We start from the raw sequence: 25,386 nt of genomic DNA, 5'->3' as shown, positions 1-25,386 counted from the left end.
CCCGCCTCGGCCTCCCAAAGTGCTGGGATTACAGGCGTGAGCCACTGCACCCGGCAGGTCTATTTTTTTTTAAATTAATTTTATTTTGTTATTTTATTTTATTTTATTTTATTTTATTTTATTTTATTTGAGACAGGGTCTCACTTTATTGCCTTGCTGGAGTGCAGTGTCACGATCACAGCTCACTGCAGCCTTGACTTCCTAGGCTCAGGCAATCCTCTCACCTCAGCCCCCCAAGTAGCTGAGTCTACAGGTACCATCAGGCCCAGCTAATTTTTAAATTTTTTGTAGAGATGGGGTCTCCACTCACCTTGGTGCCCAGGCTGGTCTTGAATTGCTGGCCTCAAGCCATCCTCCTGCCTCAGTCTCCCAAAGTGCTGGGATTACAGGCATGAGCCACAGTACTGACCTCTTTTTTTTTTTTAATAGATGATTATTTTATCCTTTCTTTCTTTATACCATGCTTTCTCATATGATAGTTTCTAGTACTGTTCAACTGCGAACAAAGTATGCTTTGTTTTATAGCTTATTCTTCTCTTTGGAGGAATACCTTATCTCTGGAGACTTTCTGGACGGTTCTGTGGTTATGCTGGCTTTGGACCAGAATATGAGGTATGTGATTATTAGCATATATTTGTCATGGTATTTCTTTTGGCTTGGCAGGCTTTCTACCAAAGTTAATTTTTTGGCTTCTGCCAATGTTAGATTTGCCTCTCTGTCTGCGTAGTCCTTGGTTACCCATGCTGTATTGGCATAACATTAGTTATGATAACAAATCCCAGAATATCACAGGCTTATTTGCAATGGTTTATTTCTCAATCACATAATAGTCCAGTGTGAGTATTTTTAGTTATCAGGTGACTTTCTTCCATGTGGTAAGCCAAGAATCCAGGCTCTTTATCTTAGGGATTTGTCTATATGATTTAAGGTACCTTTCATATAGTGCCTGTGTAGTAAAAAAGGAATTGTTTTGTTTCTTGTTTACGTCTCTCAAAAGTAAACTTTTATGAAGGCAGGGATGATGTTTCAGAGCTTGTATTATCCATAGAATCAAGCATACTGCTTGGGATGTAGTAAGTGCTCAGCAAATACTTGTTGATTTGTTTGCTAGTAGTTCATAAAACTGGATTTTGTTTTTTCTTTTGCTTAGATCACTCAGTCCCTGGTGTTTCTGCTGTTGGCTACACTTTTCAGTGCATTGACTGGTTTGCCATGGAGTCTTTATAATACTTTTGTGATAGAAGAAAAACATGGTTTCAATCAACAGGTATAATAAAGAATAACAAATGTTCTCTTTTAATGTGAAAAACTTCTGTGCTTTTATCCTGTACTGTTTATAATTTAAATATAATTTACTATTTCAGAGTATGAATTGAGAAAAAACGGAACTGCAGATATGGTAAAGATCATAGCTGAAAGTCTTGGGAGCCACGGTGGCTCAGGCCAGTTGCCCTGGCACTCGGGGAGGCGAGGTTGGCCTACACATTCAAGGCCAACCTGGTCAACGTTGATTAAAAAAAATAAAAAGAAAAAAAATTTAGGCCGGGTGCAGTGGCTCATGCCTGTAATCCTAGCACTTTGGGAGGCTGAGGTGGGCGGATCACAAGGTCAGGAGATTGAGGCATCTGGGCTAACAGCCGTGAAACCCCGTCTCTACTGAAAATACAAAAATTTAGCTGAGCATGGTGGTGGCGCCTGTAGTCCCAGCTACTCAGGAGGCTGAGGCAGTCGCAGGAGATGGCGTGAACCAGGAGCAGGAGCTTGGCAGTTAAGGGGCCCGAGATCTCGCCGTACTCACCAGCCTGGTGACAGAGGCAAGACTCCATCTCAAAAAAAAAAAAAAAAAGAAAGCCTCTACTGGGTACAGTGGCTCACACCTGTAACCAACACTTTGGGGAGGCTAAGGCGAGAGGCACTTGAGCTCAGGAGTTCAAGACCAGCTTGGGCAGTATAGTGAGACTTCATCTCTACAAATAAAATTCTAAAAGTTAGCCAGTTGTTGGTGGCATGCAGCTGTAGTCCACAGCTACTTGGGAGGTCTAAGCAGAAAGGATTGCTTGAGCGTAGGAGGTTCGAGGCTAACGGTGAGCGCATCATTGTGGCCAGCTGATCCAACGCTGGGGAAGGCAGAGCCAGACAATGTTCTTAAAAAAAAAAAAGAAAGAAATTCATGTTATAAACTCTTTTAGCACTACGTCTATTGTTTTTCAGCTACTGATAATCATTTGTATTGTTTATGACAGGGTCTCCTTCTGTCGGCCTAGGCTGGAATGCAGTGGCAGGATATGGCTCACTGTAGCCACGACCTTCCAGACTCAAGCATCCTCCCAGCATCAGCCTCCTAGTATCTGGAACTATATGAATTATACTACACTGGGTTAATTTTTTTTTTTTTTATTTAAATTTTTTAGTGACAGGGTCTCAGCTATTGCCCAGGCTGGTCTGGAATACTGGACTCAAGGAATCTCCCATCTAGGCTCCCAACAGTGGTGGAAAACAGTCGAGAGCGCAGCTGCACTCGTCGCTCAGTTAATAATGGTTTAAATGAATTTTCACCTGTAAGATGCAGGACATTTACTCATTGTCTTAAGCGCCTAATTCATATAATTATTAGTTTCACTGCATGTTAATTTAAAAAATTGGCTTTAATAATGTATCCTTGTAGTTATTTATCAGATTATTCAAAAAGCGAACAGTTTCTCAGTTTCTGTGGTAATGTTTTCTTTTTGCAGACTTTGGGGTTCTTCTGAAAGATGGCAATCAAGAAATTGATTGTGACTCAGTGTATTTTGTTGCCTGTGTCTTCACTTCTACTTTACATTATTAAAATTGGGGTGACTATTTTTTTATTTATGCTGGCTGTTTACATTAGTTGTATCTCTGGTGAGTAAATCTTTTTTCATTTTCTTTACAAAAGTTCTTGGTGAGATTACTGTAATCTTCATTTGCATGTAAACAGTTCTTAAGAAGCCTGTAGTCCCAGCTAGGCTCAGCGAGGCTGAGGCAGGAGAATGGCGTAACCCGGGAGGCGGAGCTTGAGTGAGCGCGAGATCTGGCACTGCCTCGCAGTCCGGAGCGACAGAGCGAGACTCGCCTCAAAAAAAAAAAAAAAAAAAAAAAAAGCAGCAGCTGAAATATAAATAGGTGCTTATATACATTTCCCCTTTGGTTTCTGCTTTTGATTATAGAAACAGGAGTGTTGACTGACCATAAATTTCCTTCTCCTTATGCTAACTCTTACAGGTCATAGAAACTAGTTGTTAGTCACTTTTAATGATTCAGTTGTCAGGCAGTTTTGGGTTGCGCATTTGTGAGTTCCCACCAGAATGACTAAGTATGATAATTTAGTGACTCCTGACTGACCTCCACTGCCTAAAATCATGTTATTTTGAAGAGAAATGAGATTTAAGAGGGACAAGAGAAAGAAAGCATATATTTAACTGGCTTTCTTCTGCTTCCCTTCACCTGCCTTTCCCTTCCCCGTTAGACACTCTCTGCCTTCTTTGCCCCATCTACTTCCCCTTCCCCTTCTATCTTTAACGCATTCTTCTTCCTTTCCTTCTCCTTTGTCTTCCCTTGTCTCCCCAACTGCCACCTATTCCTGCCTCTCTTCTTCTCCTTTCCTTTTCCCTCTCACTCTTTTCCCCCTGATTTTCCCTCCCTCACATCTCCTATTCCTCTTCTCTTTCCATACTCTCAAGTGCTTCACAACACAAACACTACAACACAGTCAGAATGGTCTGTTCAGGGCCAGGCACAGTGTCTTATGCCTGTAATCCCAGCACTTTGGGAAGCCAAGGTGCGAGGATTACTTAAGCCCAAGAGTTTAAGACCAGCCTAGGTAACACAGTGAGACTATGTCTCTACAAATAATAACTTTTTAAAAACCCAAATGAAAAAGACCAAAATGGTCTGTTCAGTACACCCAGAAATTATCATCTATCAGCTCTTCAACTCCACTGATGGTGAGGTTTATTTTATTTTATTTTTTTTAGAGACAGGGCCTCCCTATGTTTCCCAGGGTGGAGTACAGTGGCTATTTCACAGGCATGATCATAGTGCACTACAGCCTTGAACTCCTGGGCTCAAGCAATCCTCCTGCCTCAGCCTCCCGAGTAGCTGGGACTACAGGTGTGTTACACCACGCCCCAGCTGAGGTTTATTTTAGTCTGAATTATGTAATGCTCATTGTTTCATTTTCCACTGATGGGATCAAGATCAGAAAATGGGCGGTAGTTGGATTGGATTTATGGGTATCTATTGTATGGCAAATTAAAGTAAGAGGAAAAAGAGCAGAGAAAATGCTCTAAAAATGCTTAAGGAAGTGCTTTTTCAACCACATTGTACAATTATGAACTACAGGTAATTAATTTTAGCTGATTAGCCAACCAAGTAACAGCATACAATCAAGTTCTACGAATTCTTTCCTAGGAAAGACTTCAGGTCTATTGTGATTACGCTAAAAGGCAGAACTGCGTGTTATGATTGGCTCATGAAGCATCAGAAATCCCCAAGATAGTTTTGAAAGGACTATACTTATTACCACCCAGAGATTTTAATCACTGTTAGTAGCATTATCCTCTAAAATAAAATTCATGGGTTTACTCTGTTATCAGACTACTCATTTCAATTTAATTCATCAGACAGATATTATGCTCTTACTATCTGGTACTATTTGGGCCTGGGAATACCAGAGCAAGTAAGTTCCTTGTTCTCAAGTTTGAGATCAACATAATTGTTTTAATATAATTTAATCTGTATAATAAAGAATGGTTTTTCTTTAAGAACATGTTTATATGTTTTTCTGACATTTGCTTTTCAGGTTCTTGTCACAATCTATGCTGATTATATTGCCCCTTTATTTGACAAATTCACACCTCTGCCTGAGGGAAAACTTAAAGAAGAAATTGAAGTGATGGCGAAGAGTATTGACTTTCCTTTGACGAAGGTGTATGTTGTGGAAGGTAAGGCTACCTGGGGATAAGAAGGTTTTATTCAAGTGGTTTGTTTTGATACTTTAGTCTTAAAATTTTAATAAAAGAATAAATCAGTTTTTGTTTTAAACTTTGTTATTTAAAGGCTAGGAGTTTACCTTTTGGCTTTTTAAGATTTACAGAAATCGATAACATAGGCCAGGGGTAGAAACTGGTGGCTTGATGCCAAATCCTGCTCTTGTCTGCAGCTATGTTTGTTTGGTTTTACAGTATTGTTTTGAGTTTTTGGCCAAGGTTTTTTCACTCTCTGTTATATTATGTTATATGTTAGACTGATTTATTCACTTCTGTTATCTGCCTGGTTCTTTCAGGTAATTAAGTTGGACTCTTGACTAGTCAGATTCTGTTTAGTATTAGTTTGGAGGCTCTTAAACAAAGCCAGTGTTATTGACCTTGTCTCCTCCAACAAAATATCCAGTGTTCTGGAGGACTCACCTGAAGATTGATTACCAAAGACTGCAGTACCGTCGAGTACTGCAGACTCGTTATACTCTGCTTTTTTGATGATTGCTTTTGAGATTTAAGTGGTCTCTTGACTGATACTCAAATCTTGACTTTCCATTAACACCCGGTCTATTACTTTCTCTGACTACCAAAGTCTCAAAGAAGCCTACGGAGATGTAGAGAGAAACTGTTGTAAGGTTCTATGACTTTCAGAATTTATAAGGTCCATATAATGAATGTAATAGTTCTGCCCCTGCCACTTGCCAGTTATGGGATCTTGGACAAGTAACTTCACCCTTCTGGGTTTCAGTTGTGTTTCCTCTAAGCTATGGTTTCACAAATGTTTTTTTGTAAAGGGCTAGATAGTAAATATTTTAGGCTTTGTGGGCCACTTGTTCTCTGTTGCAACTATTCAATGCTACTATTATAGCGCAAAAGCAGTCATAGACAATACTAAACAAATGAGCGTGGCTGTGTTCCAGTAAAACTTTATGAAAATAAATGGCAGACTGGATTTGGCCTGTGAGTTGCAGTTTGCTGATCCCTGCTCTAAAATAAAATATTACCAGTGAGAAGCAGCTGTGTTAGATGAAGAACTAGAAACTGAGAAGCAATCACAGGGTTAGAGGAAAATAGAGATGGTCACAACTGAAAAGAATGAATCAACAGCAACTGGAAAAACTTAGAAATTTCAGACATTTAGTGGCTCCTGAGGATATATAGCCCAACTAAAGCCACAATTGGAGTAGCTTTAAAGTCTGTGGAGAAATGGTAGAAGAGTAAGCCAGTTCATACTTACTTCTTTAGCCTCTGAAATAACTACTGTTTTTTGTTTTGTTTTGTTTTGTTTTGTTTTGTTTTTTAGGTAATATTAAACTAAAAATTTAATCACTAATCAGTACAACAGAATAGTCTCTAAGCAGCTTTTACTAAAGGAGCAACCTAAGCTGCTGATCCCTTAAGTTATAATCAGATAATGTGAAATAATAGCTAATGCTATTGACAGTGGAGGTAGTCAATAGAATATGTGAAATATATCGGTGCTATTTTCTTTTTATCTTTTTTCCACCCCTACAACATCCAGAGTGTGAGAGCTATTTTCATTTTGGATAAAATAGTCAGGGAAGGCTTTATGGAGGGTTATGACCTGAGCTGGGTGTTAACGGGAAGTCAAGATTTGAGTAGGTTGGGGGCAGCATTTCAGAAGTCAGGCTTCAGGGTCAAAAGGCTTGGGTTCAAATCATAGTTCTATCACAGATTACCAGTGCTGGGTTTAGTGGTTCCAGCCTGTAATCCCATCTGCTGGGGAGGCTGAGGTGGGAGGTCAGGAGTTTGAGACAAACTACTTGTGTGACTTTGGACAACTTAGCTTTGCTAAACAGCAATTTACCCATGTATAATATATGTTTTTATTGTTAACAATAGTAACAATTCTCAAAAATATTTCGAATGAATGAATGTTGTTGCCGACAATAACAACACATATTACATATTTGTAAATTGGTAGGGAGATTGTAGTGAAAAGCCAGGAATCTTGCTCTCAAAATATTATCAGATAGCAAGTGCTGTGCAGAGAATTAAACTAGTTTGGTCTGATAAGTTGATACTGTCGATTGGGTCATCAGATTAAGCTGAGACCTACGGAGAAGCTACCCACTTGACGTCAATGGGAAGATGTTCAGGGACCATAAAGAAGTCCAGTGTGGCTGCACCATAGCAGGAGAGTGTTAGGAGATGAAATCTGAGACATAGGCAAGAATCAGACCACATAGGCCTTTGCAAGTCAGGGTAAGGAGTTTGGATTTTAAGTTCAGTGGGAAGAGCCATTGGAGGCTTAGACAGGAAAGTGACATGGTCTGCTTTGTATTTTTAAAATATCCTGGGCTACTGTATGGAGAATATATGTAGAGAGAGGCAAGAGTCTAGGTAGGACATAATCGTAGCTTAGACTAGGATAATAGTAACTAATGGAGAGAAGTGGATACATTTGGGACAAGTTTTAGGGATAGAGTTGATTGAATTTTCTAATTGATTGCATTGGGAGAATAAAGGAAAGAATGACATCAAAGATAATGGCCTAGGACTTTTGACCTGAGCAGTTGGATATATGGTAGTTTACTGAGATGGAAAAAACTGGGAGACTAGTAGGTTTCTGGGGAATTAAGACTTCTAATGGTTGTATTACATATTGAGAAACCTATTAAACATTGTATTAGAGTTCTGTAAGCAATAGAAACCAACTGTGGCTGATTTAAGCAGAAAAACTGCTTATTGAAGCAATATTTGGGCCAGGCACGGTGGCTGATGCTTGTAATCCCAGCACTTGGGGAGGCTGAGACGGGCGGATCACTTGAGGTCAGAAGTTCGAGACAAGCCTCGCCAACATGGCGAAACCCTGTCTCTACTAAAAAAAAAAAGTTAGCTGGGCGTGGTGGCGGGCGCATGTAGTCCCAGCTACTTGGGAGGCTGAGGCAGGAGAATTGCTTGAACCTGGGAGGCGGAGGTTGCGAGTCAAGATCGTGCCACTGCACTCCAGCCTGGGCGACAGAGCAAGACTCTGTCTCAAAAAAAAAAAGAACAGTATTTGGCCAGGTGTGGTGGCTCACACCTGTAATTCCAAAACTTTGAGAAACTGAGGCAGGTGGAATACCTGAGGTCAAGAGTTCGAGACCAGCCTGGCCAACATGGTGAAACCCCATCTCTACTAAAAATACAAAAATTAGCTGGGCATGGTGGTGCACACCTGTAGTTCCAGCTACTGGGGAGGCTGAGGCAGGAGGATCGCTTGAATCTGGGAGATGCAGGTTGCAGTGAGCCGAGATCGTGCCACTGCACTCCAGCCTGGGCAAAAGAGTGAGACCCTGTCTCAAAAAAAAAAACCAAAAAAGAAAACCATAAACAATATTTGATATCTCACAAAGTCTGCAGGAAAATTAAATTTATGAAGTTCAGAAAATGGGCTGTTACATAGGAAGGCTAGGAACGTATGATCATATTGCGGAGACTGTCTGGTGAGGACACTGCTGTGGCTACTTCAGAACACCAGATTCAGCCACTAGCACCTGCAGAATTAATTCCTCACTGCTTTGCTTTTCTGTGTAATTAGCTAACTATTCAGAGTCCCTAAGGGGTGCGTCTGGCTGGTTGACTAAGCCAGGGCATGGGGCTAGCTGCTCGGAGTGCTAGAGAAACAAATATCTGGTCTTTCAGATTTCTCAAATGAGAAGCAGCCTCTCACGTGGTATGACACTCCCTAAACTCTGAAAGGAGATTCTAATTTTGGACAGGAAAAAAGACTACACACAAGAATACAAACAACAAATACGTCTATAGGCATCACTGTGGAGATGTCAAATAGGTAGCTGTATGTATGAGTCTGGAGTTTTAGGGAGAGGTCAACACTAAAAATACAGATTTGGAAGTGTCTGGCACATAGATGGTGTTTAATGCGTCAATGAGGGCACTTACGAGAAGGGGACCAGGGTCAGAGTCAGCAGAGAAACCGCCAGGAAGGAGGATAAGGAGGAGAGGCCCTTGAGGTAGGAAGAAAACCAGGAGAAACTGGTGTCTCAAAAGGCAGGAGAAGATTGTGTTTTAAGGAGAAAGTGGTCAACTATGTTAAATGCTGCTAAGAGGTTGATTAAGAGGAAGCATTTTAAAGAAAAAATGGCAATGCCTTACATTTTTGTAGAATGTTTTGATTTTTGGAGTTCTCAAATACATTACTTCATACCTCAAGCGATATCATTAATCCATTCAGTAAATAAGCATCATTGAATACACAGTCATGCATTGCTTAATGATGGCAATATGTTCTGAGAAATGCATCATTAGGCTTTTCATTGTCATGCAAACACCATAGAGTATACTCATGCAAACCTAGATGGTATTACCTACTGCACACCTAGGTTGTATGCTATAGCCTCTTGCTTCTAGACTACAAACCTATCTAGCATGTTACTGTACTGAATACTGTAGGCAATTTTAGCATGATGATTAGCATTTGTGGATCTAAACATAGAAAAGATAGTGTGCTCTGCTACAACATTACGGTGGCTGTGAGGTCACTAGGTGATAGGAATTTTTCAGCTTCATTATAATTTTGTGGGACCACTGTCCTATATGTAGTCTGTGGACCGAAATGTTATTATGCAGTATGTGACTGTGTACTACATGCCAGGCACAGCGATATAAAAAACTTATGTTACAGTACAGGGATTCTTTTTATTTGTGAGACGGAGTCTTGCTCTGTCGCCCAGGCTGGAGTGCAGTGGCGCGATCTCGGCTCACTGCAAGCTCTGCCTCCCGAGTTCAGGCCATTCTCCTGCCTCAGCCTCCCAAGAAGCTGGGACTACAGGCGCCCACCACCATGCCTGGCTAATTTTTTGTATTTTTAGTAGAGATGGGGTTTCACTGTGTCAGCCAGGATGGTCTCCATCTCCTGACCTCGTGATCCATCCACGTCGGCCTCCCAAAGTGCTGGGATTACAGGTGTGAGCCACCGCGCCCGGCCAGTACAGGGATTCTTAAACTTTAGTAAGTATAAAAGTCCCTCGAGAATTTGTTAAAAGACAGATTCCTTGAAGGGATGGCCTGCCCCTCCACACCTGTGGGCGTTTCTCGTTAGGTGGAATGAGAGACTTGAGAAAAGAAATGAGACACAGAGACAAAGTATAGAGAAAGAAAAGTGGGCCCAGGGGACCGCCGCTCAGCATACAGAGGACCCACGCTGGCACTGGTCTCTGAGTACCCTCAGTATTTATTGATCATTATCTTTACCATCTTAGAAAAAGGGAAGTGGCAGGATAATAGGATCAACGTAAGGAGAAGGTCAGCAGTAAGACACGTGAATAAAGATCTCTGTAACATGAATAAGTTTAAGGAAAAGTGCTGTGCCTTGATATGCATATGTAAACATCCCCATAAACCTTTTTAGTGCATAAAGAGCAGCATTGCCGCTGGCACGTCCCACCTTCAGCCCTAAGGCGGTTTTCTCCTTTCTCAGCAAACAGAATATACAATCGGATTTTACACCGAGATGTTCCATTGCCCAGGAACGGGCAGGAGACAGATGCANTTTTAGTGCATAAAGAGCAGCATTGCCGCTGGCACGTCCCACCTTCAGCCCTAAGGCGGTTTTCTCCTTTCTCAGCAAACAGAATATACAATCGGATTTTACACCGAGATGTTCCATTGCCCAGGAACGGGCAGGAGACAGATGCTTTTCTCTATCTCAACTGCCAAGAGGCCTTCTTTCCTCTTATACTAATCCTCCTCAGCACAGACCCTTCACGGTGTCAGGCTGGGGGACGATTAGGTCTTTCCCTTCCCACAAGGCCATATTTCAGACTATCACATGGGGAGAAACCTTGGACAATACCTAGCTTTCCTAGGCAGAGGTCCCTGCGACCTTTGGCAGTGTACATGTCCCTGGGTACTTGAGATTAAGAGAATGGTGATGACTCTTCACAAGCATACTGCCTTCAGGCACTTGTTTAACAAAGCACACCCTGCACGGCTCAAAATCCGTTAAACCTTGAGTTACCACAGCACATGTCTCTCGCAAGGACAAGGTTGGGGGTAGGGTCACAGATTAACAGCATCTCAAATACAGAACAAAGTAGAGTGTCTTACGTCTACTTCTTTCTATATAGACACAGTAGCAGTCTGATCCCTCTTTGTTTTCCCCACAATTCCGGGGCATCATCCCAGAGATTCTGACTTAGTAGGTGTTTCCAGTGTCTACTTCTAACAAGTACCCCTAGGTGATTTTGGTGTATTCCTTGGACCACACTTTGAGATACTTGGACCGGTGGGAGATAGTAAGACATTAATTTACTTTTGTTTGTGTGCATACAATCTGCTTACTTTCATAAATAACTTCAGATCGCATTTAAGAATTTTTTTTTTTTTTTTTTTTTTTTTTTTTGAGACGGAGTCTCGCTCTCCCGCCCAGGCTGGAGTACAGTGGCCGGATCTCAGCTCACTGCAAGCTCCGCCCCCCAGGTTTACACTATTCTCCTGCCTCAGCCTCCCTAGTAGCTGGGACTACAGGTGCCTGCCACCTCGCCCGGCTAGTTTTTTGTATTTTTAGTAGAGACGGGGTTTCACCGTGTTAGCCAGGATGATCTCAATCTCCTGACCTCGTGATCCGCCTGTCTCGGCCTCCCAAAGGTCTGGGATTACAGGCTTCAGCCACCACGCCCGGCCTAAGAAATATTTTTAAATTAATTAAAAAATTTAGGATTAGGGCCAAGCATGGTAGCTCACGCCTGTAATCCTAGCACTTTGGGAGTCCGAGGTGGGCAGATCACCTGAGGTCAGGAGTTCGAGACCAGCCTGGCCAATGTGATGAAACCCCGTCTCTACTAAAAATACAACAATTAGCTGGGTGTGGTGGCGTGTGCATGGAATCCCAGCTACCCAGGAGGCTGAGGCAAGATAATCGCTGGAACCTGGGAGGCAGAGGCTGCAGTGAGTAGAGATCACGCCACTACCAGCCTGGGTGACAGAGTGAGACTCCGTCTCAGGGAAAAAAAAAAAAAAATTTAGGATCAGAAAAGACAGAGATGAGATAGAAGAATGGGACTTCAAAGGGTAACACAGACAAAATAAACAAACATGTTTGGCTCTTCCTGGCAACCAAGCCAAAAAGAAATGTAATAATGCAATAAATAAATAATAGCTTCTATTTGTCAAAGTTTTACTACTAAACATACTGCCAAGTACTTTTCATTAGATATATGAGTAGATAGAAAATTCATGTTTTTTGTAAGAGACTTCACATTCTCAAGAGAAATCAACATTTATCATTTCTTTTTTGAAAAAAGTATATAAATAATTGTAGTAGTATAGAGATAAGACAGCATACTAATTGCTTCACTTAGAATCTCTCATGTAATCCGTAATCTAACCTAATGAGGTATATATTAGCCTCGCTTCATAAATAGGAAACTAAAGCTTAAAGAAATGAAGAAAGTTTTCTAAATTTACACAACTAATACATGGCAGAGCCAAGATTTGAACTCAGAGTCTATGCTTTTAATCACTATACTCAACTCACTGCACATTGTAGAACATTTGAAAGTCAAAGTATATAAAGAAGAAAATAAAAATCAGCCGTAGTTCAGGTACTGTTAAAAATGTAGGTATGGGCCGGCTGTGGTGATTCACACCTGTAATCCTAGCACTTTGGGATGCCGAGGCAGGAGAATTGCTTGAGCCCAGGAGTTAGAGACCAGCCTGGGCAATGCAGCAAGACCCTGTCTCTACAAAAAAGTAGCCGGACATAGTGGTATGTATCTGTAGTCCTAGCTACTCAGGAGGCTGAGGCAGGAGGGTTGATTGAGCTCAGGAGGTCAAGGCTGCAGTGAGCCATGATTATGCCATTGCATTGCAGTCTGGGTGACAGAGAGAGACCCTGTCTCAAAAGAAAAAAAGGTATGTCTTCCAGTCTTTATAAAAATTGCTTTAATTATAAAAGTAGGTATGCTTATTTTAAAAGTCTTGGGGAAAAAAAGGAAACAAAAATCCATAATTCTAGAATTTAGTGATAAACATTTCAGTATTTTGGTATGTTTCCTAATAGGCATGGGCTTATGCTTTTCTATTAATATTTATTAGGTTGGTGCAAAAGTAATTGCGGTTTTAGACCATGAATTTTATAACTAGGCTCAAACATCTTTATTAATCAAAAGAGGAACCATTTCAATCAACGCATTTGTGCCAACAAGAAATAAGTTTGTTTATTCCTGTAGGGTAAAACTCTGTGCTTCGGGATTTGGCAAACTCTTGGAAAGCATTTTCTGCATCCAGCTAGTTGTGGAAACATTTTCTCTTTAAAAAGTTGTCAAGATGCTTGAAGAAGTGGTAGTCAGTTGGCAAGAGGTCAGATGAATATGGCAGATCAGGCAAAACTTCATAGCCCAATTTGTTCAACTTTTGAAGCATTGGTTTTGCGATGTGCAGTTGGGTGTTGTCTTGGAGAAGAATTGGGCCTTTTCTGTTGACCAATGCTGGTTGCAGGCATTGCAGTTTTCTGTGCATCTCATCGATTTGCTGTGCATACTTCTCAGATGTAATGGTTTTGCCAGGATTCAGAAAGCTATAGTGGAGCAGACTGGCAGCAGACCACCAAACAGTGACCATGACCATTTTTTCGTGCAAGTTTGGATTTGGGAAGTGCTTTGGAACTTCTTCTGGGTCCACCCACTGAGCTGGTCATCGCCTGTTGTTGTGTAAAATCCATGTTTCGTCTCACATCACCGTCTGATAGAGAAATGGTTTGTTGTATAAAATAAGAGAAGACAACACTTCAAAACAATGATTTTTTTAATTTTTATTTTTGCTCAGCTGATGAGGCACCACTTATCAGGCTTTTTCACCTTTCCAGTTTGCTTCAAATGCCAAACGACCGTAGAATGGTCGACATTGAGTTCTTCGGCAACTTCTTGTGTAGTTGTAAGGGGATCAGCTTCGATGATTGCTCTCCATTGGTCGTTGTCATCTTCCGATGGCCTACCACTACGCTCCTCATCTTCAAGGCTCTCGTCTCCTTTGCAGACTTCTTGAACCACCACTGCACTGTATGTTCGTTAGCAGTTCCTGGGCCAAATGCGTTGTTGATGTTGCGAGTTGTCTCTGCTGCCTTATGACCCATTTTGAACTCAAATAAGAAAATTGCTTGAATTTGCTTTTTTTTTTTTTTTTTTTTTGGGTGAGAGAGTCTCCTGCTGCTGCCCAGGCTGGCGTGCAGTGGCGACATCTCTGCTCACTGCAATCTCCGTCTCCTGGGTTCAAGCAATTTTCATACCTCAGCCCCACGTGTAGCTGGGATTACCGACATGCGCTACCATGCTCGGCTAATTTTTTGTATTTTTGGTAGAGGCAGGGTTTCACCATGTTGGCCAGGCTGGTCACGAACTCCTGACTATAAGTGATCCGCCTGCCTCAGCCTCCCAAAGTGCTGAGATTACAGGTATGAGCCACTGTACCCGGCTGAATTTGCTTTTTGTCTGATATCATTTCCCTTATCTAAAATAAATATAAAATAAACAGCAAGTAATAAATCATTAGCAAAAAACAAAACGAGAAATATGCATTAAAATGATGTATAACATAACCATATTTATTTAAGAATGTATTCCAATATCAAACAGCAAATTTCAACAATGCAAAAATCGCAATTACGTTTGCACCAATCTAATACATGTACACTTTTTCTTGACAATAATGGAACCTTATATACATGAAGTTTTGTATCCTTCACAATATATTGGTGAGCTTTTTCTTGTTAAAATTCTTTGGAAGTATAATTTTTTTCTGGCTGCTTAAAATTCCATTTCATAGTTTTACTATAATTGAATCATTCCATAACTGTTGGATGTTTAGGCTTTACTTATTTACTTACTGCTATAAAGCTGTGATGAGCACATTTATTGGCAAAAAAAACAGACACTCTCCACTTCTGGTGGTGAATTATATTGATATGGTTTTTCTTCTATTAAACGATTTGAAAATGTTAATGTCCTTTCCAGTAATTCAATTTGTAGGAGTCTCTCCAAAGGACCCCAAACTTTTTAATTATATTCCATGCTTTGAACTGTCTTTTCCTTAGGATCTAAACGCTCTTCCCACAGCAATGCTTATTTTTATGGCTTCTTCAAGAACAAGCGAATAGTTTTGTTTGACACTCTACTAGAAGAGTACTCTGTACTAAACAAAGACATCCAGGAGGATTCTGGCATGGAACCCCGCAATGAGGAAGAAGGGAACAGTGAAGAAATAAAAGCTAAAGTTAAAGTGAGTTATTTTTTCCTAAGAGACTCTACCTTAGTTTTTATACACAGTTCCTGTGACAACTCAAAATAACATCAATTTCTATGCAGTGAGTGTTGAATTCAGGGAGACTATCAAATAAAAAACCATGGCTCCTTTATAGTTCTGGTATTTAGGAGAGTTTACCACTATTATTACATGCTAACTACCTTGCAAGCTTTTATAGAATGTAGATATTAAAATTGGAAGCTGTTGTAAGAAAATTCATATGATTATAAGCTGTCTTTAAAACAGTAACTTGTGTGTGTGTGTATATATAAAATTTCTGATGTGTTTATGATCAAAGAATTCCAACAAGCAAGATAAAGAGAAGATAAACATCTAAGTTTTAGCTTTATTAAGACAGTAATTATAGGCTTTGGCAATGGAGAGACTTGGATTTGAATCCTGGTTCTGTCATTTAGTAGCTTTGTATCCTTGGATACATTGTGTAATTTAGTCTGTTTTATTTGTTTAACACACATTTATGAAATGTATACTCTGTGCTGAGATACTTTGCTTGGCACTAGGTACACAAAAATCAAAAGGAATACCTTCTTCTTAAGCTTACAGTCCAAAGGGGAGATAGTCATGCAATCACAGTACAATACGTTAATTGCTACTGTTAAGCTTTAGACTCTAAATATAGTGGGAGCACAAGAAAAGACATTTCTCAAATCTGACCTGAGAGTCTGAGAAAGCTGCTTCTGAATCCTTTTGCTGGATAAGACTGACTGATATTGATTAGCAGAATTTAAAATATCAAGACTAAATGGGGGAGAGGGGACAATGATAGAAAGAATACAAACTGTCAGAAACGGTCATCAGTATTTGTATGTGTGATGGAATGTGCCATTGCCTTTGGTGTCATACAGAGATGATTTTAGATCCCTGTTCACTCACCATCTGTGTAACTGTGCAAGTAAGTTAAGCTTTCATTTATCTATGTATTTATTTATTTTGAGATGAGGTCTCATTATGTTTCCCAGGCTTGTCGAACTCCTGGCTTCAAGTTACCCGCCTGCCTCGGCCTCCCAAAGTGCTGGGATTATAGGCGTGTGCCACCGCACCCGGCCAAGCTTTCTAAATCTTTGATTTCTTAACTGAAAGATGAGGCCAGTAGGGTTTCTCAAGCTCCACACTATTTTTGGGGGACAGATAATGTTTTTGTTGTGGGAGGTATCTTGCGCATCGTAGGATGTTTAGCAGCATCCCTGGTCTCTCGCCACTAGGGGCCATTTCTCCCCACAACCTCCAAAATTGTGACAATGTCTCAGAATATTGCCAGATGTCCCCTAAAGGTTCGGGTGGGGTCAAGTCTCCCCTGGTTGAGAAATACAAGGCTAAAGATGCCTACATTTTAGGGTTTTGAAGATTAAATGAAATAATATGTGTGAAATAACCTTGTACTGTCTATCAAAATGTAGAGAGTACCAGAAAATGATTAGCATCTGAGCATCTGTTTTGACCCTAAAAACAGGTTCTAGTAAAGTACCTAGCCTATTATAAATATGTAGATGAAATAAAATTCTGTGAAGGGATTAGAAGACATCTTAAGGTCATCTTATAGATAGGAAAACTGAAGTCCAGAAAGAATAACCCAGTGATAGCACTAGAGAATCATGCAAGTTTAGAAAGTTAATCTGCTTATGGTCAGGCGCCGTGGCTCATACCTGTAATCCCAGCACTTTGGAAGGCCAAAACAGGTGGACCACTTGATGTCAGGAGTTAGAGACCAGCCTAGCCAACATGGTGAAACCCTGTCTCCACTAAAAATACAAAAATTAGCCGGGCATGGCGTGCCTGTAGTCCCAGCTACTCCAGAGGCTGAGGCGGGAGAATCACTTGAACCCAGGAGGCAGAGGCTGCAGTGAGCTGAGATTGTGCCACTGTACTCCAGCCTGGGTGACAGAGTGAGACCCTGTCTCAAAAAAAAGAAAGTTAACCTGCTTAAGAGGCATCTTAAGCATTGTGTAAACCTGGTAATGTTAAGTAATGTCTAAACCTAGACATTAGCTAATGGTGCACTGATTACAAGCAAAGTACAGAGATAACAGACATTTAATGTCTATGAGAATAGTTTTCTTTGGCTACAAAAACAATTGAGTGGTCCTTTGAAGTATGTTGAATGGGATTTGACTTATTTTGCTGGCTGCTTTAGAGGCCCGCAGCTGGGTGTGGTGGCTCACACCTGTAATCCCAGCACTTTGGGAGGCTGGGGTTAGAGGATTGCTGGAGGCCAGGAGTTTGAGACCAGCCTGAGCAACATGGTGAGACTTCATCTTCTCAAAAAATAAAAAAATAGCTGGGCATGGTGATGCCCACTTGTAGTTCCAGCCACTCAGGAGGCTGAGATGGGAGGATCACTGGAGTTCAGGAGGTTAAGGCTGCAGTGAGCTGTGTTTGCCCCACTGCACTTCAATCTGGGCAACAGAGCGAGACCATGTCTTCAAAACAAAAAGAGCCTGCTTTGCTTCATTGATTAACTACAAATATTTTACTGTCTAAAATACATATTACATGACAAGATACAACAGACATAGTTTTACCCTAAAGAACCTACAGTAGAGGAGAGGAGACAAATAGCCTAGAGTTTAAGGCAGGGCATGGTAAATGTCATGAGTAGCAGCTGATAAAGTGTGGCTTTCAGAAATGGAGATATTAATGCAGATTCTAATGGTCAGCAAGTTTCTTAGAAGTGAGGCTATTTGAAGTAGGTAGAAGTTTGACTTGGGGCTGGGGTTTTTCAGGTTGAAGGCTAGGAATGAATAGAGACAAAGTTCACAATGTCTGTTCTGAAACTAATGATTAAATGGATTCTTGTAGATGGGGATAGGAAGGTAGGCCAGGACCAGTTTTTTGAATACTTTTTCCTGAAGCTATCAAGTGATTGTTTCCAGTGGCCTGGAAAGTTTAATTTGGGTAGAGACCAAAGCTTATTTTAGGAATATTCAAATCTGATGGCAGAATATAGAATAGAGCAAAGATTGGAGGCAAGGAGACTTCTAGGAGTCTACTGCATTAAGATGACCAAGATAAGCGTGAGGTAATGAGGGCCTGTGCCAGAATGAGAGGTCCAAGTAAGTGCAAGAGTCATAATAAAGGATGGATTGAAAGTACAGTCATGCTCCATATAATGACATTTCAGTCAATAATGGACCGAATATGCTACCATAATATTATAATACCATGTTTGTAACCATACTTGTCCTAAGGTTACATATGCTTAGATACACACTTACTCACTATTGTGTTACAGTTACCTACAGTATTCAGTGTGGTAACATGATAGACAGGTGTTTGTGTAAGTGTACACTATGATGTTTGCACAACAAAATCACCTAACAACACACTTATCAAAACATATCCCCATCATCAAATGATGCATGACTGTACTTAGAGATTGATATTATGGGACATGAAGGAGAAGGTCAAAGATTGACTCAACAAGCCAGGCGCGGTGGCTCACGCCTGTAATCCTAGCACTTTGAGAGACTGAGGCAGGTGGATCACCTGAGGTCAGGAGTTTGAGACCAGCCTGGCCAACATGGTGAAACCCCGTCTCTATTAAAAATACAAAATTAGCCAGGCGTGGTGGTGGGCGCCTGTAATCCCAGCTACTTGGGAAGCTGAGGCAGGAGAATCACTTGAACCTGGGAGGCAGAGGTTGCAGTGAGCTGAGATTGTGCCATTGCACTCCAGCCTAGGCAACAAGAGTGAAACTTCGTCTCAAAAAAAAAAGACTCAACAGTTATTAACTTTATTGCTTTTCGGCACATGTACCACTGGTGATATCATTTTAGGTATATCAACATTTTAAATTTGATTAGTTTTATATCTATTAATATATATTAGGGGAAAAAATGAAACTAGTGTATCAAACTCATGATTTCATACAAATGTATTGTCACTTAGGATAAGGCTAGTTTTAAAAAGTGGATTTGTTTAAAGAAATAAGTAAATAATTACATGGAAGGTACACAGATGTGGTGGAAGTTTAGGAAGCAGATTTATTCAGCACTTGCTACTGAATGCCTACTATGTACAATGCAGTAAGGGATGCAAAGATGGTGTTAGCCTGGATGGTACAGAGAACATGAAGCATTTCATTTTTAACAGAAATTTAAAGAAAAAAACTAAAGTTACCTGAAATCCCACCCCTTAGAGATAACTATTAACATTTTGATGAGTGTGTCCATAATGGCTATTACATTTTAAAAGATAACTGGGAAACCTGGCTGGAATTTTACCCTTCAGAAGACAAATAGAAGAATTGAAACAACCTGTCTCAAAAGCAATTTAAGGCCAGGCACAGTGCCTCACGCCTGTAATCCCAGCATTTTGGGAGGCCAGTGTGAGAGGATTGCTTGAGGCCAGGAGTTTGGGCAACATAGAAAGACCCCTATCTCTACAGAAAATTAAAAAATACAAAATGTTCAAAAGAAATTTAAGAAAATAATTTTAAATATATATAAGCTGCCCTTTTATAGAAGACAGCAAGTATTTCCCCAGTAAGTACTAGGGTTATATGAAAGTCTTCCCAGTTGATAAATACGATGGAAAGGATGCAGGCTCCAGAGAGGTGGATTTTACCCACTAATTAGTAGCAAGACATTTTAATTTCTTACCTCCTTTTCTTCATCTCTAAAATGAAGACCTTTCTTCTCATCTGCCCAACTTGGTGTTGTGAGGATCAAATGAGGTAGTGTATGAATTTTGTAAAAAGGAAAATGCTAAGAAAACTGATAGATGGGCAGTACCTATTTTTGTTCTCTTATGTGAAATTGGAGTGGGAAGAAAAGAAAATCGAGGGCTAAGAGTCTTTCATGAGTAAGCAAGTCTCCTTTCTGTGGAAAGTGATCCACACTGTTTAAGCTGTAATCATTCCACATCAGTGTATCTTTGAGTGTGACCCTGATGCTGTTCTAAACAGCTTCCTAAATCCAGACATCAAACCAAGAGACGAGAGCATATCCTGAACAATAGAGAATTGGTTGTTTTACAAAACAATGCATAATTCATATTGGAAAGCAGGTGACTGGTGAAAACAGAAGCCTAAGGACCATGTTACTTTATGTAAAATAAGGCTATCAATACCTGCCTTATAGTAGTGAAGATTAATGAACTGTTTGTAAAATATCTGATACATACAGTATCTATACATAGGCAGTTAATAAATGGAAGCTGTCATTACTGTTATTATTAAACAAAAACATTAGCTATATTTTTGCTTATTACTAAAGTAGAACAGTCGGCCTGGCACAGTGGCTTACCCCTGTAATCCCAGCACTTTGGGAGGCCGAGGCTGGTGGATCACCTGAGGTCAGGAGTTTGAGATCAGCCTGACCAACATGGTGAAACCCCATCTCTACTAAAATTACAAAATTAGCTGGGTGTGGTAACACATTTCTGTAATCCTAGCTACTTGGGAGGCTGAGGCAGGAGAATCTCTTGAACCCAGGAGGCGGAGGTTGCAGTGAGCCAGGATCGTGCCATTGCACTCCAGTCTGGGCAACAAAAGTGAAAGTCTGTCTCAAAAAATAAATAAATAATAATAGTAAAAATAAAAAAGTTAGAAAACATCAATAACAAAAATAATGATCCAACAAATCTTACTAGATATATTTCTAGTCTTCTAAACTATAATTTTTTTTTTTTTACCATTTTCCTTTTGTTGAATATATGGATTGTTTCCAGTTTTTTGCTGTTAAAAATGTTTCTGCAGTGAGTATTTTTGTATGTAATCCTTCAGTTGTAACTCTTAATTTTCCCTTTAGAGTAGTCTATAAATTGGTGCTTTAGTTTGTTACTCCTTCATGACCATTCCCTGAAGGTACAGGTAAGTGTGTGTCTCTTAGCTCTTTAGGGAACGAGGTTAGTTATGTGATTCTTTTCTCTACTAAATGTACTCTTACCCAAACTCTAAAATTTAAATAGGAAAGAGGTAATAAATGTCAATCGTGTATTGCAAATCATTATAATTTATCCCTCTTTCTCATACAAGGGACCTAGCTTCTCTATATGTGGTCCTTTTCCTTAAAAAAATGAGGAACTGGTGAAAGAGGGGGAAAGTGGTAGAATATCTAGATTCCAGTAAATCTTGTCTGTGTTCTTAGGAGGCTGCATTTTCTCAGCTGTGTGAAACAAAATCTATTTCAAGTTCATCCTTTTNGAAGGGCTTGAGAGGCTGAGTCCCACCTTCCATCCCTCCGCCATGTGAGGACACAGCATTTGTTCCCTTCAGAGGATACAGCACAGGTGCCATCGTGCATGCAGTGAGCAGCTCTCACCAGATGCCAAACCCACCAGTGCCTTGAACTTGGACTTCCGTCCTCCAGAACTGTGAGAAATAACTTTCCATTATTTATAAACTACCCAGGCTCAAGAGCTTTGTTACAGTGGCACAGACGTACTAAGACGTGTAGGTACCCACAACTCCATGAGCCATTTTCTTTTCTTTTTTTTTTTTTTTTTTTTTTTTTTTTTTTACGTAATTTGCTCTTTTCAGTAGCTGAAGCTTATTTCAAAATCTTTAGCCTGAACTTTCTGGGATATATGTTCTCTAACTGTTGCAGGGCACTGTATGTGTCCAATGGATCAAACTTGTTTATTATTTTATTCAAATATTTATATCTTTATTAATATTTTATTTGTTTGGTGTTTCCATTATTGATAGTGGTCTGTTACTATCCTTTATTATAGTAAATTTGTCAAGTTTTTTTTTTTTTTTTTTAGACGGAGTCTTGCTCAGTCGCCCAGGCTGGAGTGCGGTGGCGCCATCTCAGCTCACTGCAAGCTCCGCCCCCCGGGTTTACGCCATTCTCCTGCCTCAGCCTCCCGAGTAGCTGGGACTACAGGCGCCCGCCACCACGCCTGGCTAGTTTTTTTGTGTTTTTAGTAGAGACGGGGTTTCACCGTGTTAGCCAGGGTGGTCTTGATCTCCTGACCTCGTGATCCGCCGGTCTCGGCCTCCCAAAGTGCTGGGATTACAGGCGTGAGCTACTGCGCCCAGCCTTCTTTGCAAATCTTGCAGTTTTGAAATAATATGTTCTGAGGCCAATGTATAGTTACATGCCAAATAAAAATTAATGTATCCTCCTGGTAAAGTGAAATTTTTATGTTTGTGTTGTGGCCTTCCTAAATAATCCTTTTTGCCTTTACGTTGCCTTTAAGTTGGCTGGGCACGGTGGCTCACGCCTGTAATCCCAGCGCTTTGGGAGGACGAGGCGGGCGGATCACCTGAGGTCGGGAGTTCTAGACCAACCTGACCAATATGGAGAAGTCCCATCTCTACTAAAAATATACAGTTAGCTGGGAGTGGTAGCCCATTCCTGTAATCCCAGCTACTCAGGAGGCTGAGGTAGGAGAATCGCTTGAACCCGGGAGGCAGAGGTTGCAGTGAGCTGAGATTGTGCAATTGCACTCCAGTCCAGGCAACAAGAACTAAATTCCGTCTCAAAAAAAAAAAAAAGGTTGATTTTGTCTTATATTAATACAGGTGTCCCAGCTTTCCTTCGGTTAGTGTTTGTTAGAGGTTATCTTTTTTATTTTTTATTTTATTATTATTATTATTTTTGAAACAGAGTCACACTGTCGCCTGGGCTGGAATGCAATGGCGTGACCTTGACTCACTGCAACCTCCGCCTCCCGGGTTCAAGTGATTCTCCTGCCTCAGCCTCCCAAGTAGCTGGGATTACGGGTACCCACCACCAAGACCAGCTAATTTTTTCTGTTTTTGGTAGAGATGGAGTTTCACTATGTTGGCCAGGCTGGTCTTGAACTCCTGCCCTTGTGATCCGCCCACCTCGGCCTCCCAAAGTGCTGGGATTACAGGCATGAGCCACTGCATCCGGCCTCAGAGGTCATCTTTTTACTTAAAAAAAAAAATTTAGTGATGGCCGGGCACAGTGGCTTATGCCTGTAATCCCAGCACTTTGGGAGGCTGAGGCGGGTGGATCACGAGATCAGGAGATTGAGACCATCCTGGCTAACACAGTGAAACCCATCTGTACTAAAAATACAACAAATTAGTCAGGCATGGTGGCAGGCACCTGTAGTCCCAGCTACTCAGGAGGCTGAGGCAGGAGAACGGCGTGAACCTGGGAGGCGGAGCTTGCAGTGAGCCGAGACCGCGCCACTGCACTCCAGCCTGGGCGACAGAGTGAGACTCCGTCTCAAAAAAAAAATTTAGATAAAATTCACATAAGATTCACCATCTTAACCATTTTAAAGCGTGTAATTCAGTGGCTTATAGTATATTCAAAAAGTTGTATAACCATCACTAAACCACTATCTAATTCATCCTTTTACTTTTAACCTTGGCCTTATATTTTCAATGTGTCTCTTGTATACAGCATGTCAATAGATTTTATTATGGTTGTTTTTAAAGCTATACTGACAGTTACTATCTTTTTATTGACAGGTTTAGTTTATGTATGTTGTGATTACTGATATATTTGGAATTATTTCTACCATATTATTTTATGCCCTTTGTGTCTCTTTTCTGTGCTTTCTGTTCTCCACCCTTATCTTCTCCTCACCTCAACACAACACATATACCCTCCCACTTTTTTCTAAGAACTGATTGAAGGTTTTTAAAAAATTCTGCTTAGGTCGTTATTCATCTTTGGATGTTCTTGTATTACTATTCTTTTAATGATTGCCGCTAAAACTTAAGCATGCCCACATATCTGAAGATCTTAAAATACATGGTATCTTCACTATTTCCTGAACAATCCAGGGTCCTTAAATACTTTGAAACCATTATGCCTTTCATCTTTTATTTTAGTTTCATCCTGTTCATTGTTTTTTTTGTTTTGTTTTGTTTTTTGTTTTTTTGAAACGGAGTCTCGCTCTGTCGCCCAGGCTGGAGTGCAGTAGCCAGATCTCAGCCCACTGCAAGCTTCGCCTCCGGGGTTTAAGCCATTCTCCTGCCTCAGCCTCCTAAGTAGCTGGGACTACAGGTGCCCGCCACCTCGCCTGGCTAGTTTTTTGTATTTTTTAGTAGAGATGGGGTTTCACCGTGTTAGCCAGGATGATCTCGATCTCCTGACCTCATGATCCGCCTGTCTTGGCCTCCCAAAGTGCTGGGATTACAGGCTTGAGCCACCGTGCCTGGCTCCTGTTCATTGTTTATCCCCCAAATTGTCATTTTTTTTTTTTTTTGGTCTTATACAGTTATCATTTAGATTCATCTATATGCTTATCTGTTTTTCTGCTTAACATTCCTTATTCACCTCACATCTTTTAGAAATCATTTTCCTTCTTTCAGAAGTATATACTTTAGGATTGTCTTTTTCTTTTTTTTATGAGATGGAATCTCACTCTGTCACGAGGCTGGAGTGCAGTGGCGTGATCTCAACTCACTGCAACCTCTGCTTCCTGGGTTCAAGCGATTCTCCTGCCTCAGCCTCCCAAGTAACTGGGACTACAGGCACAACTACAGGCGCACGCCACCATGCCCAGCTAATTTTTGTACTTAGTAGAAACGGGGTTTCATCATGTTGGCCAAGATGGTCTCGATCTCTTGACCTTATGATCCACCTGCCTCGGCCTCCCAAATTGCTGGCATTACAGGTGTGAGCCACTGCGCCCAGCCGTGCTTTAGGAATTTCTTTGGAAAATTCTGGTTTTGTTTTTATTTTGCTCTTATTCTTGGATATCAATGCAGAAATGACAGCTCTTTTATACTTTAAAGATAATCATTCTGCCAGGCGCTTACACCTGTAATCTCAGTACTTTGAGGAGCCCAAGTCTGGAGGGTCACTTGAGCTCAGGAGTTCAAGACTAGCCTGGGCAACATAGCGAGAACTTGTCTCTACTAAAAATAAAAATTAGCAAATTAGCTACGTGTAGTGGTGTGTGCCTATAGTCCCAGCTATTCAGGAGGCTGAGGTGGGAGGATCTTTTGAGCCCAGGAGATCAAGGCTGCAGTGAGCTATGATCGTACCACTGCAGTCCAGCTTGGGCAACAGAACGAGACCCTGCCTCAAAAATAAATAAATAAATAAATAAATAAGATAAAGATAGTGTTCTATTGTGTTCTGGAATTTTTTTTTTTTTTTTTTTTTTTTTGAGACAGAGTTTCACTCTTGTCCCCAGGCTGGAGTGCAATGGCGCTATCTCGGCTCAC

General features: G+C 40.8%; 1 protein-coding gene across 1 annotated transcript in view; it reads left to right on the top strand.

The window, feature by feature from the left end:
* ZMPSTE24 (zinc metallopeptidase STE24) overlaps nucleotides 1-25,386 on the top strand; it is a 49,003-nt gene that overhangs the window by 10,451 nt on the left and 13,166 nt on the right. Inside the window, 6 exon segments of the mRNA XM_017873326.1 lie at nucleotides 526-612; nucleotides 1,151-1,267; nucleotides 2,733-2,836; nucleotides 2,838-2,883; nucleotides 4,823-4,964; nucleotides 15,055-15,239. Of these exon segments, the coding sequence (XP_017728815.1) occupies nucleotides 526-612; nucleotides 1,151-1,267; nucleotides 2,733-2,836; nucleotides 2,838-2,883; nucleotides 4,823-4,964; nucleotides 15,055-15,239 (681 nt within the window).

The sequence above is a fragment of the Rhinopithecus bieti genome, unplaced genomic scaffold, assembly GCF_001698545.2.
Source record: "Rhinopithecus bieti isolate Rb0 unplaced genomic scaffold, ASM169854v2 scaffold_6907, whole genome shotgun sequence".
NCBI classification, from domain to species: domain Eukaryota; kingdom Metazoa; phylum Chordata; class Mammalia; order Primates; family Cercopithecidae; genus Rhinopithecus; species Rhinopithecus bieti.
Note: the sequence above shows the minus strand (reverse complement) of the source record. Positions and strands in the feature narration are given on the sequence as shown.